This window comes from Nipponia nippon, unplaced genomic scaffold, assembly GCF_047370975.1.
Source record: "Nipponia nippon isolate SJK-2023a ecotype South Korea unplaced genomic scaffold, ASM4737097v1 scaffold_5, whole genome shotgun sequence".
Lineage (NCBI taxonomy): Eukaryota > Metazoa > Chordata > Aves > Pelecaniformes > Threskiornithidae > Nipponia > Nipponia nippon.
Window position 1 is genome coordinate 38156168 of NW_028262369.1, and position 18087 is coordinate 38174254.

At 36.8% G+C, this 18087-nt stretch overlaps 1 protein-coding gene across 8 annotated transcripts in view; it reads left to right on the top strand.

Annotated features, from left to right (window-relative positions):
- The window catches only part of PKN2 (protein kinase N2), a 60594-nt gene that overhangs the window by 34120 nt on the left and 8387 nt on the right, over positions 1-18087 (top strand). For 6 of the 8 annotated variants that reach the window (XR_015699207.1, XM_087734256.1, XM_087734252.1 and 3 more), the window contains exons 3-19: positions 138-289; positions 4883-5000; positions 6660-6805; positions 6901-7114; positions 9951-10136; positions 10435-10544; positions 12405-12548; positions 12687-12762; positions 13098-13272; positions 13544-13673; positions 14130-14266; positions 14356-14431; positions 14519-14610; positions 15687-15863; positions 16454-16516; positions 16618-16694; positions 17917-18059. Coding sequence is in view for 7 of the 8 variants with exons in the window: in XM_087734256.1 (XP_087590382.1) it covers positions 138-289; positions 4883-5000; positions 6660-6805; positions 6901-7114; positions 9951-10136; positions 10435-10544; positions 12405-12548; positions 12687-12762; positions 13098-13272; positions 13544-13673; positions 14130-14266; positions 14356-14431; positions 14519-14610; positions 15687-15863; positions 16454-16516; positions 16618-16694; positions 17917-18059 (2216 nt within the window). In the remaining variant the exon portion in view is untranslated. Of the gene's footprint in view, positions 1-137; positions 290-1728; positions 1953-3862; positions 4158-4882; positions 5001-6659; positions 6806-6900; positions 7115-9950; positions 10137-10434; positions 10545-12404; positions 12549-12686; positions 12763-13097; positions 13273-13543; positions 13674-14129; positions 14267-14355; positions 14432-14518; positions 14611-15686; positions 15864-16453; positions 16517-16617; positions 16695-17916; positions 18060-18087 lie in introns of those variants that run through there. The other 2 variants (XM_087734258.1, XM_087734257.1) reach the window with 2 other exon arrangements.

Below are 18087 nucleotides of genomic sequence, written 5' to 3' on the forward strand. Positions count from 1 at the left end.
AGCTTTGTCTAATCTATAACTTAATAGAATGGAAAAGGTTAGGGTGTTTTTGGGGGGAGGGGTTAGGTTTTGGGGGTTTGGGTTTTTTCTTCTTTTTTTTTTTTCTGCAAACATTACATCTTACCTTTAATTCACAGATTGTCCTAGGACTCCTGATACTCCAAATAGCGATCCTCGTTTTTCTACTAACAACAGATTGATGGCCTTAAAGAAGCAATTGGATATAGAACTGAAGGTAAAACAGGGAGCAGAAAATATGATACAGATGTACTCCAATGGCTCTTCAAAGGTAAGGCTTTGGAATGCTTGAAGAACATGAAATAATTGTGGGTTTTCATATTTCTGTGGTGTACAATATAGAAACAGTATGCAATTTCAGTGTTTTTAGTTGGGGTATATTTATGTTAAGTAGTGCTGTCAAATCTACTACAAATTTCTGTACCATTTTTTGTTATGGTTTGGTACCCACTCAAGTGATTGTTTTATCAATTTGTCCACATGCAGTTCAACCTAAATAACAAATCCGGCTTACTAAATTTAGTACATCTAGTAATCTTTGATCATGTGTGATTCACTTAGCAGCAAAGCTTGGTATGACACTGGCTGGCGTCTGATGCTTTTCCTAGCCCCACTAAAAAAAAAAAAAACCATTAGTTTAAAGTTGTAATGTGCGTGATAATTACACAAAAGGCGGCATTGCCAAGTGTGCTTCTGAAATGGTTATCTAGTTTTAGTTGGCAGTAAAAAGATTTGTACCAAATATTTGTTTTAATAAGATGTGTATAGTATTCTGATAGAGTAGTTATAATCTGCATTAGTATGCACGCACATAAAATACACATAAAAATACTTTTTTTACATAAGTGTGGTATTCTAGAGGTAGCATCTGACAGCATCAAACTGAAATTAAAAAAAAAAAAAAAAGCCACAGTTATTTCTAGATCTGAATTTTAAACACATGCTTACTTGCACTGACTCTCTTGATAGCACCAGAAGTTCTCCAAGGCAGGGGGGAGAGTTTGCTAACCCCTAAATGGGTTTGACTTATTACATAGTCCTAGCTATGTAATAAAATTCATTATACACTAAGAATCCCTTAACTCAACTGAAAGACAAGCCAAATCTTTTAAATGGAAAAAAACCCCAAAACAACAAAAACACCAAACCAAAAACATATTTTATGTGTATACAGGAGTCACAGTTCTCAAATGAGAAAAAAGCCGGGGGGGGGGGGGGGGGGGGAGGAGTCCTTTACTTACCTGCCGCTTCACCCTTCATTAGTTACTCATTACCTGTTCTTTCCATTGACTTTTACTAAATCATTAAGGAGATGAATTTCCAAACTAAGGGGAAACACAAGCATAGATCTAACAAATAGTATGTAGTAGCTTGGTTAGATGTTTCTGTGTCCAGACAATAGTAAATTGAAATGTTTCAAGTTCTTAACTGACTGAGCCAACACCTAGTTAGGCCAGTGAACTTACTAAGAAGAAGTGTTTGACTTGAAGAGTAGACATCGGTGAATTGTGTTGCTACCCCTTATAACTGATACTAACTGGAAAGTGGTGGAAAGGAACTTGATGTTTCTGAGTGAATTTCTGCTAGGGACTGGTGAGGCAGATTACTTTGTATCTGCCTACTGTATGACTTTCTTATACCTCGAAAAAATTGCAGCAAAAGCTGCTCACTCCACAGAAAAATGAGTTTAGACGAGATGGACTGTACGTGCCATCAAGCTCATTCTGTCCCAGCAGCACTTCTGCTGAACAAGCTGGTACTTTGGTAGCCTTATCTGAAAGCAACCTGTAACCTACTAGCCTGGAGCAGATGGAAGAAGTACCTGGAGTGCACCTTATGACTAAGGGTCTGGGAATGCTGTCCACGCACCGCAGTCCCTCAGCTCTTGGAAACCCTGGAGTCTACATCCTCTGGGGCCATGTACTTAACATCAGGTACACTTTAAAATAATAATCGGCTGACCCAAATGGATCAAAAGACATGCATGAATTATGTTCCTAATAAACCCTCAGTAAGTAACCTTATGACAGCCTGAAAAAACTTAACTAAACACTCGGGCTATAATATTAGACATTGTTAGCAGGCTTTGATCAGGCTAGGTAGAAAGGATAAATTCTGGCTTGCTTTATGATTGAGGCATGTAATTAAAATTGATGATTGAATCTTGTATTTGCAATTGGTAAATGCTTAAATCAGCCTACCAGATTGGGTGTATATAGTAACTGGACTGGGGAGAGCAAGCTGGAAAACACAAAAGCATTGCCAGCTGCTTCAACAAACAGGATGGAAATGGTGCGTATTCACTCTCTCGTGTTCTTAATACTCAGTAGTGAGTTAATTTGGCAGGTTTAAACTGTAGGCTTGAGCATGGTGATTACATTTTAAAAAGGAGAGCTTAAAACAACTCAATTGTCTGGATGAGGTGGGCAAAAGGGGTGGAAGATTCCCAGTTTTAATCCAACCCCGGTAATCCAGTAGTTCTTCAAAAAGTAGTCGCAGGACCCTCTTTAAAACAATTCTTTTGTGACCTTTATTCAAGTGTTCTGTATGATCTAATTTCAAATTTGTTGTATTATTTTCAGGCCTAAATTTAATGGAGGGAGGTCATAATTTGTTTCTTAAAAATGAAAAAGCAGTCTGTTAATAGTAATAAACCTGTCATCTTGTGGGAAGGTTTTCCTCTTGTACTTTACTCTACTTGCTTCAATAACATTCAGCTCAACCTATCCGGACTTCAGTGTTTCTGAGATATTGATCATCCTTCCTGGGACTTGTGTGGGTTCTCCGAGATCCCACGACAGCTTTGCCGATCAGCTTTACAGGCGCTGTCAGTTCTTCTGTACTCAGGAGATGCCTTGAAATACTTTGTATTCAGCCTCCAACGCTAAAAGAGCTGCTGAGTGTAACACATCCATTTTGATTCTGAAGATGGGATTTTCTGTCTCTTGAAAACATAAGGATATCTCTATAAGCCCGAATTACTTCCATTCTACACATTGAAGAGCTGATGTTGCCCCTAAGCAAGCAAATCTATTGCAGTAAGAGGATATGTGGGACAATCAAGAGCAGCAAGATCAAAAATAAGATAAAAGTGAAGATACAGACAAAGAAACACTTACAGTATATTTATACATCAGAATGATGCATGGACAAGGTTTAATACAGGATTCTAGAGTTGCTTGTAATCTGTTACTTAGATCCTATGCTTTGCTGTAGAGGGCGGTTATTTCAAAAGTTGACATTTGTATTTGAGAAGGCATTTATTCAGGAAATTCAGTGTACTCATTGAATAATCGGATAGCTAACATGGAACCTTAAAATATGAAAACTAGTGGTATCTCTCTGAAATGTTGATTAATACTAAAACTTAAAACCAAGTTCTGAGACTGTGGTATGCAGAGGGGGCACAATTTCTTCCCATGCAGCCAAAAGCTTTTTATGTGTATATCTTGGTGTATCTACCCTGCAGAACATAGGGCAGTGTTAAAATATCTGCATAAGTAATACATTAGGCACAAGGTCGGAGAGGAGCTCTATGAAGGTAAATTTCTCTCTTCTCAGCATACTGATTTTTCTCACCGTATACTTCATAGTGCCAGTATTTCTAGTTCTGGGTATCTGTGCTAGTCTGCAGTTCTTTTGTCTTGGTTGTGGTAAGGGGAAGAATTGAATTTCTTTAACTTCTTAAATAATTGATAACTTCATTATAAAATTAAAAATATAAGTATAAACCATGTCCATGGGAAAGTAACTTATTAATGAGGTTATAGAGTGGCTACAAAATGAGTGAACCAAAATACCCTTTGGGCTATAACAAGTGTGATACTCATCTACGCTGACTGCTATTAATTACTGTGATTGATGGGTACAGCACAGACAGGACAAATAGACTGCCTTAAATTTTCTTATACCCCTTTTTTTGTTCTTACTGCAAGTCAGATCACCTTTAAGTTATCTAGTAATTCCCAGAACATATAAGCTATGCAGCAGCCATAGAAGCACATGCACGGTTCCACATCCAAGAACCATTGGATAATCCATTCTAAGTCCGATCTCCAGTAGCTGGAGGACAAAACACAGTATACCTGAGAAACGTGCGGATGGCTGTCTGCGCTCCTGACCGTGAAATGGTATTATCGGTTAGTTTGAAAGTTCATTTTCAGAAATGTTCTCTTCTAAACTGCTTCTTGTGTTACTGCTTTTGAAAACAAATGTTGAGTTAGGTTAGTTTATTTAGATGAAAAGTACTGTACTTTAAGTTGCTGATGAAGTAGCTAATGACATAACCCTCGTATGTTATGTATTTATTAATGCAAAAGAATCTTCAGCTTTGATTTGTTCGGAAAAAAACATACTGCAGACTTACTTATAATGTGCTGTGTAATCTAACTTCGTATTTCTAATTTCAAGATTGAAAATCAGCTCAAGTGAATTAGTACAATGATTTTTATATGGATTTAGTCTAGCAAATTTGTCTGTTAGAAGAGTTCTCATACTCACAGTAAATTTGAGTCATTCTACATAGGGTGGAGGTATTTTGCACTTAATATGTCCTTTCTTTAGTATCAGCTTACAAAACATTAATCGACACATGCAACATTGCTATATTATGCCTCCTTTATTCAGCTTTAAACAGACAGTTTCCATGGTAGTGGCAACTTCAATCAACCAGAACATGCCTCTGACCTAACTTAATTTCCACTAATATCCTAATGTGGTTAGTTGAATTGGTCTGCTATACCGAATGAACAACATAGATTTAGTTCTTGTTCCTAGAGCACGTGAGTTTCGAAGCTTTCACTGTGTTTTGTTCCATGAAGAGTTTACAGTTTTAACTTGTTTGTTTGTTTGCTTGTTTTAATAGGATCGAAAACTTCTTGCCACAGCTCAGCAGATGCTCCAGGACAGCAAGACAAAAATAGAAGTTATAAGGATGCAGATTCTTCAGGCAGTCCAGACCAATGAATTGGCTTTTGATAACGGTGATGCAATAGAAAGGAAATATGAATCATTAATGTCAGAATGCCATGTAGATATGTACCCATATGCACACAGAGTTATCCTAAATTTCTAATAGGAATGTTAGACACAGCTTGCATGAACCAAAAATAATCGGAGACTAGGCATACAGTTGTGTGTGTTAGGATGCTAAATACATCTGACTTGAAGCAAAATACCTTGAGCTTAACAAAGAGAAATACAATCTCTCTCCATCATCCTTCTTATACCTTATGCAGTCCATTTTTGCGTTGTGGTCTTCGTTCTCCCTTCATGCGTGCTTTCTTTTGTCTTAACAATAACTAGTAATTTTCTTTAAAGCATATAATCTTTTCATTATCCTAAAAAAAAAAAAAAATCGGACACAGGTACAAAGCCTGCTTGTCATACTTAAATAGATTGACCTCATTATTACTAATGGGAGCACAGATGGAGGCAAATTTTTGCTGTCTTTATGGGTATTTAGGCTAGACTGAGTAGTAAACAACTATTTTAAAAACAATTAAAAAACCCAGTGTTTTTAAAACGACCTGACTTGAAATACTTATGCTGCATTTCAGAAGTAGTTTTAAACTTGCATTTCTTTGGAAATCTTTAAATTAAAAAAAAAAAAATATTACCCCTGAGCTATAATAGCATGAGTGTACTATAAAATTGTGGGCATATCGGTACATCTCTAAGTCTTGAATTTTACTTGTATGCATTTCTGAGTATCGAAGTTGTGTGAGGATGCTTGTAATCAGGGCCTGGATATATCCTAGATAATGAAAAGCTTGTGTGTGTCTGTGTCTGTGTGTGTGTTTTGTTTGTTTGGGGGGGGGTGGTGTTGGTTTTCTTTGTTTCTGCATTTGCGACACTTCTGGCTTTTTTTAACACCCCATCTTAGCACACAGATTATGTATATCATTTGTTCAAAAGAAAAAGAAAGGTATTCAAGCTAGAAAGGTCTTTCAAATGCCTTTTTGTGTTCCTACTACTCTTAGAGCTTTCAACAGAAAGGAATATATCCAGGAAACTTTCCAATTCTGTTTAGGAAATCTAAACCCTGTAACAAGTGGACATTAGAATGGTTAACCCAAACTGTTTGGGGAAGGCAGCATATGGGGCCCCTTACATTCTCTGTGCTGGCAGAAGCCAGGTTCCCTGGGATTTCGTGTGAAGCAGGAGAATTCTCAGAAACTGATCAGGGATCTGCTTAGCTACAGCGCAGTTTGAAAGAGAAATCCTCAGAGTGTGGTTCAGAAATGTGGAAATCTCAAAACCTCCTTGTTGCCAGCTGAATGATGTTTGGGAGATTTGGCTTTTGTCCCTCAACTCCCCTGAAGACATGTTCTTTTTCTCGCATCGTTTAGCAATTATAGCTCTTCGAGGAGTAGGACCCATTTATTAGGAGGCCCTGATCAATTATTTCTTCCTCCAAATGCAGATGCTTAAAATTTCACTGTTGCTTTTATGACATACTTCAAGCTTTTCTTTGAACTACCAAATCTTCATGTCTCATTCCTTTTTTTTTTCCTTTCTTTTTTTCTTTATTTTTTTTCTTCTCCCCTCCCCTCTGTTTATACGGGGGAGGGGTTAATATTAACTAAATTAAACATGGGCATGGTCTTCAATGAAGGTTGTTTGTTTGTCTCTGTTTGCAGCAAAACCTGTGATAAGCCCTCTTGAACTCCGAATGGAAGAATTACGACATCATTTTAGGATAGAGTACGCTGTAGCAGAAGGTGCAAAAAATGTGATGAAATTACTTGGATCTGGGAAAGTTACCGACAGAAAGGCACTTTCAGAAGTAATTTACGTCATTACAATTTCTGATACTTTATTTTAAATGTCCTTTCAAGAAAAAAAAAATTGAATATTTCAATTTTTTTTTATTTTAAAAAGGCACAAGCAAGATTTAATGAATCAAGCCAGAAGCTGGACCTCCTGAAGTATTCACTGGAACAGAGATTGAATGAACTTCCTAAAAACCATCCCAAAAGCAGTATTATTATAGAGGAGCTTTCATTGGTCTCTTCACCCACATTAAGTCCTCGTCAAAGTGTAATATCCACTCAAAACCAGTATAGTACACTGTCCAAACCAGCAGCTTTAACAGGTATGATTTATGGAGCTTTTTTTTTTTTTTTTTTTTTTTTGGGTATTGTTAATTAAATGGTTTAGAAGAAGTCTTTAATGCCAACTTTATTTCTTTCTGGACATATTTCATTGTTGTTCTTTTCCTAGACAAAAGCATTTAGAATTTCCAAGTGTCTCTGCCCCTAAAAATGCAGATAAGTTTCTTTGATTTATTTGTTGACCTTTTTATAATCCTATTGAAAAAAGGAAGTTCTGGCCTTAAGTTAGGTCACTATGGAACGATATTACTAGCATTTACCTAACACCTTTCATCTTTAGATTATCAAGCACTTTAAAAGGTGGGTAAGTATCATTATCCCCATTTTACAGATGGGGAAACTGAGTTGCAGAAGGGTTAAGTGACTTGCCCTGGTCATACAAGTCAGTGGCAGAGCTGGAGATAGGCACCCAGCTTTTCTCCCAGTCCCTGTTTTACCCACTGGACCACACTGGCTTCCTAGAAGGTGAGATTTATGCTACCAAAACATGCATTGTATTTCTAAACCAAAGAGGGAGGTCCTAACAAACGTGCATGGAACTGTTGAAACCTGTATTTATTGGTGTGAATTGTTTTCCTTGCAATTACACATGGAGATTTTTTTTTTAAGAGACTTAGCCTACTGTGAGGGAACAGTACACCTATATATAAATATAAGACTTAGGAACTTCTTATAGTTTGGGTTCACCTGGAATTGTTGTCCTTCATTGGAAGTAAACTGTTTCAAGAAATGAGCCATACTTTAACAAAGCTCTTAAACATTTGCCTCCCAGTGTTCTTAAAGAAAAGCAAATACTTTTGACTACTTGGGGGTATGTTGCTTTACTAAATTTATTTGATAAGTGGTCATGTAAGAATTACTAGTACAGATAGGTTTGTTTTTTTGTTTTGTTTCCTAAAACATTTTACATGTAACTATTACGCCAACCATTAACAGAGTAAGTGTATTACAAAAACAATCTGTAATTCAAATGTTACTCTAGTTATACATGTATAACTGAAACCAGAATTTAGTTTTGAAGTGCTGTGGCGTTATATTTTAAAACAAAAAGAGGAACTCTTCTGCTGAGCTGCAATAATAATAAAATGGAGCGAGTCTACTTGTCTTCCATTTTGCTTCAGTAAGACACGTAGCAAAGGGTAAAAAGCATCAGGACCTCAGCCGAGAGCCCTTGTAAAGCTGCAGAGTGGTGAGGGGAACTTTTTTTCCTCATGTGGAATCTCAAATGATCAGTGACCATGGGCAGGAAATATGGTGCCTTGGTTTTAAAACAGCTTTTCTTTTTCTTTTTTTTTTTTTTTTTTTTTAATTCTTTTCTTTCAATACATAATCACAGATACATTATAGTGACAAATAATTCCTCTTTAAATGTGACTTACTGATACATATGAACAGTTTCTAACAGGAATTATCAAAACAGAGCTACATGCTTGTGAAGTTCTTAATAGTTTCACTTTCATATTGGCTACACAAAGAGCTTTTGTATTGAACTGGATTTAAATGAACGGTGTCTTTGTGTTTTGCCTCTAACACTGTGAAAAACAGATCAGTGCTACTGTCATACTTCTTAAAGTGCATCAACAGAACTTTCTGATACGCATCCAGTCCTTGTGCAAGATTATAGCCTTTCTGCTTATTAGTTTCTTTCTTCTTTTTTTTTTTTTTTCCCCCTAAACAGAGTTTGGGAATGAAGTATTCTTTTACCTTTTAACCTGTCTTGGGAGCCAGTAGCATCTCTCTGTCTTCATAGCCTAATGCTTAGCTGTCGCTTAGGGCTGTTAGTTCCCTACAGGATGGGATTTCTGTTCAGACTGGTTTCTTGGTGTCTATTCTGTGGGCTGTAAAGTTGCCAGACCATTTTTAGGCCAAGTCTGACTTAAGTTTCTGTTACAAAAGAGTACTTTTAAGTGTCACACTTAAGTACATTTGCTATCAAAAGAATACTGCATTCAGGAGCTGCATTTCTAGCTGACAATATGATTATGAACTGGCTAATTTCATGACTTCTAATAGTTAATTTTGTTAGTGGTGTTACAGTTTTACAGATGCTATCTTGTACAGGATGAGGTAAGGCTACCGTTCTTGTAACCATCTGTGGTATTCAGATGTTTCTGTGCTGCTGGAGGAAACTCTTAAATTAGATCAGCAGCCTCCGTACCTCATCTGGTTAAAGATGTAGAAGATTTTTGAAGAGTAGCTTCTCGTTTCAGCTTTTATAAATCCAAATTCAGTCAAGCTGGAACAATTCCATGATTTTTGAATTATGTACGAACTCCAATTTGACTTTAGCATGCAGCAGGCAAATGTGATTTCTGACTGTATCTTAAACAAATTTGTAGTCTCAATAGTCAATGTGTTCATTTTAATTACCAAAGCAATGTATCCAATATTAATTGGTTATATAAAACTGGTGGAAAATTATTATTGTCCCATCTGCAACATGCCTTGTTTTAATAAGAAACTTAGGATTTGTCATCTTAAAAAAGTGACATTGCTTACGATTTGAACCCAAGTCAGTTGGGTTCGCAAGTGAAGAAAACAAAGATACTTCTGAGACACGGAACAAAAACTTGAATTTTGTGTTGTTTTGGTGAACTCTTGCTCCTTCTAGAAGGTTGAGTCCCACATATTTGACTTTTAATGCTTGTTTTCAGTGTATTTGTCTGTCTTAGGTCTGTCTTTTGATTTCATCTGATATTTCTGTTCTACCCTGCAGGGGTCAGAATGTGAGCTATTGCCATAAATCAATCACTAGTCATTCACTTTGTTTACTTAAGAACAGAAATCTTTGATAAATCATTGTCTGTCTTGTTCTAGGTACCCTGGAAGTTAGGCTGATGGGCTGCCAAGATATTTTGGAAAATGTCCCTGGTCGATCAAAAGCCACATCGATTACGCTACCTGGTTGGAGTCCAAATGAAGCCAGAACATCTTTCATGAGCAGAACCAGTAAAAGTAAAAGTGGGAGTAGTAGGAACCTTCTGAAAACTGATGACTTGTCCAGTTCAGTATCCTCTTACTTATCTTATTTTTATGCGTATCTTTTATTTACATTTTAATGTGCATGTCGTGTTCCGTAATTTAAAATACTAAATTGATTTGAAGCTTTAAACTTACGTGTTTCTTCATCTGTCAAGTTTTAAAAAAGAAAAAAAACACCCAAACCCACAACCACACTATTATGCCCATAAGAACCAATTAAATATGAGATTACATTTTTAAGGGAAACTTACTGAAGATTTTTTTGTTTGTGGAAAATCCTCTTAAAGATTTAAGCTGAGTTTGTGTACTTTACTTACAGATGAAGTCTGTGCTGTACTGAAGCTGGATAACACTGTGGTTGGTCAAACTAGCTGGAAACCTATTTCCAATCAGTCATGGGATCAGAAATTTACACTGGAACTAGACAGGGTAAAAATGTGGTCTTACTTCACTGACAGCTGTAGTCAATTCTTTAGATTAATTTCATGTTGCTTGCTTTCTTTTTTCCTGTTGTTGTGATTGTGTTCAGATTTCATATGTGCAAGTATTCCCATCCTTAACAGAATGAGCTCCCTGAGGTTAAGTTGTTATGCTGGGCTGGCGTGCCAGAAATTTTACCTTTTCTGGCCTACACACTGACATAATATTTTTATCCAAGATCTAACACTTAGCATCTTTTTAGTCTGTGATAGATGGTGCTTAAATTTTTATTAGGATCATCAACTTCTCATTATTTATCAGTAATTTCTAATGTCAAATACAGTTTGGATGTTTTGGTAAAGCTATGTCATAGAGTTTTTACAGTGCTTCTGTAAAAGCGTTCTCATGTGAAGCTGATCAGTTCTTCAGTAATAATAAATAAATTTGCTAAGAGTTCTTTCCTAGAACTTTAAATGTTACTTCCAGGACACAAGTATCGAAATTATACTTGATGTTTCTTTCCTCACACCTTTTGAAGAGAATTTATGTTATTTAGGTTTAATCAAGCATTTGGTTTTTAGATACCTGATAGTCATAGTATTTTAAGATACGAGGATTTTTTTTTTCCATCAGTGTTTAGAATAAACTGAAAAATAAACTATATTTTAGGAGCCTAAATGTCATCTCTAGTATATATCTAAAACAAATGAGGAAAAAAAAAAACCAGCCACCTTCCTGTTTTTGCTCTCTCCCTGCCTCACCCCACCCCTCCGAGCCCCAAGCCAGATTCCTTCCATCGAGGAAGGAAGCAGTTTTAGACCTGCAGGTAGAAAATCGAGAAATTCGGGTTCCAGTTAGGAGTAGTGCAGAACAAAACTAGCAGCTGTGGAGTCCTCAAGCCTTGATTATTCTCAGATTAAGACTAGAAGTAGTCAAAGTTTAGTAGCTGCTCCTACCAGCCTAGTATGTGTCACATTCACTATTTAAGAACTCAGTATTAGATGCTTTTTGGTGCCAGAAAAAGACCTTGCTTCTGCTGGGCATGACCAGTCATCCTTCCGTATTTGAAATGCACATTTCAAACCCCATCAGTTTTTTTTTATCTGTTGCTGCTTCTTAAATATTGTTTCATTTAAAACCTACAGCTATCCTACAAAGACAGTAAATTGATGCGTCATGATGGAATTAAACTATGCTAACTGAACTGAGTAACGTACAATGCGGCTGTTACATTGTATTGCAGGATTCTTCATATTTTGTAACAAGCTTTTGTAACAAACATGTAAGACACCCTAAGAATATGTAAATCCCACCGGCGAGATATAGCAGTAGTTCCTGTTAGTTTCAAGATTTTGGCCCCTCTTCATGACCACCTTGCAAAACCTGTATGTATTTCTAGAGATACTGTATAAAGTCTTGCATCATGGTGTGTATGCAGGTACTAAAATGTCACTATGCAGCCGTGCAATGCAATTGGTACTTGTAAACAACATGGAAGACTAGTAAAGTTTTCTAAACACAGGTAAAAATTTGTTGTCAGAGCTTGAGCTAAAATATCTTGAACTAGCGCTGCTGTTAGACTGACTCAAAAAGTCTGGTGCCTGTTTGTGACTCTCTCCTCCTACTCTTGGGGGAATTTTACACTTATACTTTTATTTGGACACTGGTGATCACGTCTGAACTGAAGTGAAATGCTGCAGTCATCCTAGTGAGAGCTTGCTCAGTATGGCTAGTTAGCCCTGGCACTCTTTTAAAGTAACAGCTCTGCATCTTGATCCTGGAGTTGCTAGATCTTATGATTGTACAGAGGTAGCTCTTGCAGAACAATTGCTAATAAGTAATTTCCTGTGTATATGTTTCCTGTCGTAGTCACGTGAATTAGAAATCTCTGTTTATTGGCGTGACTGGAGATCTTTGTGTGCAGTAAAGTTTCTGAGGTTGGAGGACTTCCTGGATAACCAACGGCATGGCATGTGTCTCTATCTTGAACCCCAGGGCACTCTGTTTGCAGAGGTAAGCATGTTTCTTTGAAGCACTTGAGCATACTTGCAAGTATTATATTGCGGAATAGTTTAAGAAGTTTTTCTTAAACTTTTAAGAATGCATTTTGTTCTGAAACTTGAATTATAACACACCTTATTTGAACTGCAGGTTACGTTTTTTAATCCAGTTATTGAAAGAAGACCAAAACTCCAGAGGCAGAAGAAAATTTTTTCAAAACAGCAAGGTGATTGTTTAATATAAACATGTAAAGCTTAAAAATTGTACAGATCTGTGATATTTTTTATACAGAGACCTAATATTTGCCTGTGAATAAAACTCTTGATAATGAAGGATTTGGCATTGCATTTAGAAATGTTTTGGTTTAGAATTCCTTATTATGCATTAGCATTTAGTAGTGAATAATTAGGAATTGCTAAGGAATACGACAAATTCAGTTTGTTCTTCATAAACTATAAACTGATTAATATGAATTTTTTTTTTTTTTTTTTTAATTATAGCTTTTGGTAATAAGTAAGGAAATTACTTGCACTCTATTTTCTTTTTTCACAATATCCACAGGCAAAACATTTCTCAGAGCTCCTCAAATGAATATTAATATTGCCACTTGGGGAAGGCTGGTGAGAAGAGCTATTCCTACAGTAAATCACTCTGGCACCTTCAGCCCTCAAGCATCAGTGCCTGCTACTGGGCCAGTGGTTGATGCACACATTTCTGAACTAACACTGCCAGCCAGGTAGGTATACCTACAAATTTTAAGTACTTTTCAGAGCAAGAGTAACAGTGAGATGCTTATGTCCTAATGTACGTAATGTATGTCAAATCTGTTTATTCTGCAAGACTGCAGACTTTCAATGTTTTAATTTTGGACATCTATTTCATAGACAGATCTACACGCACGAGATTTGTTTTAGGAGAAATCTGCATAGCGTGCAGTTTTAAGTTGGTTTTCATACTATTAAAATGGTCTCTGCTATACAGTGAGGAGTTATTTATTTTCTTGCCAGTGACTCTCCTGTAGCCAAATTGGACTTTGAACTTGAGCCTGAGCCTCCGCCTGCTCCACCCCGTGCATCTTCCCTTGGGGAAATATGTGAATCTTCCTCTGAGATAAAGGCTCCTGATGTGCCGTCTCAGGCAAGTAGCTTTAAGAAATTCATGCTTTACTGTTTAACAAGGTTGTAATATTGGCATCTTTATGACGGATTTCTTCCCTTATATTTCAGCATATGCTCCCATAACTTACACATACAGAATTGTCTCAACAGAATGCTCCAATTACTCTTGGTGGCAAACTGTTTCCGTGGTTGGCATCTTTAACTCTTCATGTCATTGGTTCCACCACAGAAGAAACAAAAGCCCAAAATCATTAGAATATTCAGGAAAAAGTGGTTTTATTAACAAAGAGCAGAATGACTGGAGCAATAGGTTTCATCCATCTGTTAAAAGCTTGCTTATCTGTATCATCTTAAAGTATACCATTTTAGCTTAGAGAATTCTTGTGTTAAGAATTTCACACGCTTATAGTAAAATTTCTGCGTTCGTTTGCCTTCGCAATCAGTTTTAAATTTTCAGACTTCTTTTTCTTCACAGGATGAAGTAACAACTTTCGATTTTGAAAATGGCAGAAATAGCATTGTCCCAAAACTCCAGCCTGAAATAATCTGTGAGCCTGACGCTGCCCATTCAGACATAAAATACACCAACACCCGAGAGCCTGAAGATAGAAGGTAAAAACGCAGTGGTTTTGCTGTTGATCTGAATATATTTCTTAAAGTTAACAAACTAGAAGATTGTTGACTGGTTTTTATTTACGTAGATCACAACAAAGATTTCAATTCAATCTGAAGGATTTCAGATGTTGTGCTGTACTGGGCAGAGGACATTTTGGAAAGGTAAGTGTCAAAAGGCTATATCTGATGGCAAGGCTATATCAAAAACTAGATATAGTTCTTAAATGAATTGCTCCTCTTCTGTTTTAGGTGCTGTTGGCAGAGTACAAAAACACAAACGAGATGTTTGCTATTAAAGCCTTAAAGAAAGGAGATATTGTCGCTCGTGATGAAGTAGACAGGTCAGTTTGGAATCCATGTGTTGTATTTTACATAAATCAATTGTGTTTTCTTTCGGCATGCAACACAACTGTAAGCTCTACCAAAGAGTAGTAAAATTCAGTGAAAGAGCAAAACAAGTTGTCATCTCCCTGCATAGTTGGCTGCTGCAGGCATGTACTCTTTCTTTTGGGGCAAGGAGGGAGCAGTGTAGCCCAGGAACACTGATTCGTTTTCATGCCCCCCTTAATGTGCCTGTACTACAGCTCTGACTTAAAGCGGATCCTGTTTTTCATTTAGGTTCTTTTGCAATTATTCGTTCTAATTACTTGTTCTAGAGACTTCCATCGCATTTCAGGAGGACAGCGACTATGTTTTCTTTACTGGCAGAAAGACCTACGATGGTATTCCTCAACCTGTAACATGCTGTCATACTTTGTCCATCGTATTTTCCCTTAAGTCCTGTGTATGCTCCACTGTTGTTCTTTTTTTTTTTTTAATCTTTTTGCCCCAAAACTCAGATTTTTTTCTTTGCTTGGAAGGGAAGTGGCAGTTACAAAACTGTCTAGCTTTAGCGCAGGAAGGCGCTTTTACAACTGTTTCGTAGTGACTATATTCATTTGACTTGCAGGAAGAAAGATAACTGTATTAAGACTAAGCTACAAATTAACCAATTGGATTGAGGAGAAATAATCGGGCATTACTATAGATACATCTCTCTAATATTGTTACTGGTTTTCCACTTTATGTATTGTATACAATTAAAACAAGAATGGATTGAAGCTAATGTCACATGATACTGATGCATACTTAATGCAAGTATGAGTATTTGGAAGGAAAATTGGCAGGGTACAATTTTCATGGACTGCTAGGTTTCCTTTTTTGTTTGTGAAAGCTAAATGTAACTTCGTGGAAATCCTGGCATCAATTTACTGTATGTGCAAGTATTAAAACCTCTCTCTTGAAACAAAAAATGTTCTTATCTTATCCGGAGGAACAGAGGAAAAAACATGAGGTATAAATTTCCAATAGTTTCCGATAGTTGAAAAATTGTGGTTCAGGATTCAGCTTGAAATTTTTACTGATTTTCTGTTTGCAGCTTGATGTGTGAAAAGCGAATATTTGAAACTGTGAATAGTGTAAGACATCCCTTCTTGGTGAACCTTTTTGCTTGTTTCCAAACCAAAGATCACGTTTGCTTTGTAATGGAATATGCTGCTGGTGGGGACCTGATGATGCACATCCATACTGATGTCTTCTCTGAACCAAGAGCAGTGTGAGTATCCATCCCTTTCTGTGGCATTAAATGAAGGGCATTTTGTCAGTGGGTAAGAACGAAGGTCTTTATCACCACATGCCTCTACATTATGTCATTTCAGTAAATACTGTTTAAGTTTTTAAAAGGGTCAGAAATTCTACCTGATTTTGTTAGAAAAAGACACATGCAGGTTTCATGTGCCTGAACCTATATTGAATTCAAAAATTATATACAAATATTTAATGTTTGTAATACTTTTTTTTTTTTTTTTAAGATTATATGAAAAAGCTAAATGAAAAGTTAAAATAGCAGACAAGGCTAAAAAAGGAAAGAATGAGCCAAATTAGAAATCCTTCAATGCCACGGCAGTGGACACTACAGAAAATCTGTCCTCCAGGCCAAGCGAACATACTACAGCTCGAGAGCTGCAAGTTTAAGCATGTTTTGCCATCTGACTTTAAAACTCTGACCTTGTCTAATCTGTACCTGAAAAAAGAATCAGTAACCTTCAGAGGATCGTTAATAAAAAAAGATCAATAATAATGGACTTCACGTTCTGAAGAGCAAGACTAAATCCACTGAAATTTTAACTTTATCTTTTTCAACAGATTCTATGCTGCATGCGTGGTTCTTGGACTTCAGTATTTACATGAACACAAAATAGTATATAGGTAAGTAGTCATTGACCCATTTCCAACAGATGCATTTCAGCTATTTGAATAGTACTGAAGAAACATCAGTGATGCAATTTTGTTCTCAAATGTTCATTTAGAGATTTGAAGTTGGATAACTTATTGCTGGACACAGAAGGCTTCGTGAAAATTGCTGACTTTGGTCTTTGCAAAGAAGGTAACGGGCCTTAAATTTTCTTTCTAGGGGAATTCTACAGTCTGTCTTACTCTTGACTGTTCCTTGAGACTTCTGGACTGCCAAATGTGTATAGTGTATACTTACCCTCTGTCACTGAAGGAAAAAATAGATCTCTGATTGTACAAATGTGGAGATAGGAGGAAGTTCCTTAGTAGGGAAAGAGCAGGAGCACCTGAGCATAGCCCTATGTTTTTATTTATTTTTTTTTCAGTTGTGAGCATCCCCTCTTCATCATATCTCTGCTTATTAATAGGGCATACTGCTGCATTTTACAAGTCGGCAGAAAAAGCATTAGGTGTTTTTCCTCATTCTAAACATGTTGACACTGTACAATGAAATCAAGTACCATTATAATCCATACCTCGCTCTTACTTTTTTACAAACTCACTATCTTTGTTTTTTTTTTTTTTAACTCTGAAATAGTGGTAACTCTAAGTATATGGAAATGACATGCAAAGAATATTATAGCTAAAATGGAGAAATTTATCCCAAAAGGGGAGCCTAGATGCAAGAAAGTTACTTTCGAGCATCCCGCTACTGGCAACTACTTTTCAAATAAGACAAAAAATAGAGGTAGCAACTGAATTTGCAGTGTCTTTCTCAAACCCCATTGGGGAGGAAGATCTGGAAAGGTCCATTTCCTTCTCCAGTTTGTATAGTCTGTCCTCCAGATTTTTTCCTTTTAGATAGCTTAAGAGGGAATTTAGTAAATTCAGTAGGTATTCAAACATTACTGTTGTCTTTAATATGTCTTTAATAAGGCGAGTCCTGTGACTTTAGCTACAAAGAAGTTCCATAAATGACAAAAGGCAATAAGGACAAGGAAAGCTTTTTGGTTTACTGACTACTACAATAAATGGTTTTCTTCTGCAGCACCTCCGCTTGTAGTGTCACATCAGTCCTTGTGGTGCTGATGTCCCAAACTGTGCCCCTCATGCAAGCATACAGGGCTTATTTTGCTCCAAGTTGTTAGATAACTGGGTGACAAAGATGTAAGTGGTACCTTAATTTGGGTCATTGCGTGTAGTTCGGGATAGAAGAACTTCTACTGAAGCAGAGGTGGAACCGAGGGCGTGGGAGGGAAGAATGGGGGAACTACAGTATCGGCTGAAGTTGCTCTAGAGAGGTTTTACTTGCTGGAGGAATAGGTTGTAGAGTGGCAGAAAATACTGCTTGCTTTTCATGAACTGTAACTTTTCAGGAATGGGATTTGGAGACAGAACAAGCACATTCTGTGGCACACCGGAATTTCTTGCTCCAGAGGTGCTGACAGAAACTTCCTATACAAGAGCTGTAGACTGGTGGGGTCTTGGTGTACTTATCTATGAGATGCTAGTGGGTGAGGTAAGTTCTAGTAAGATACAATGGAGTC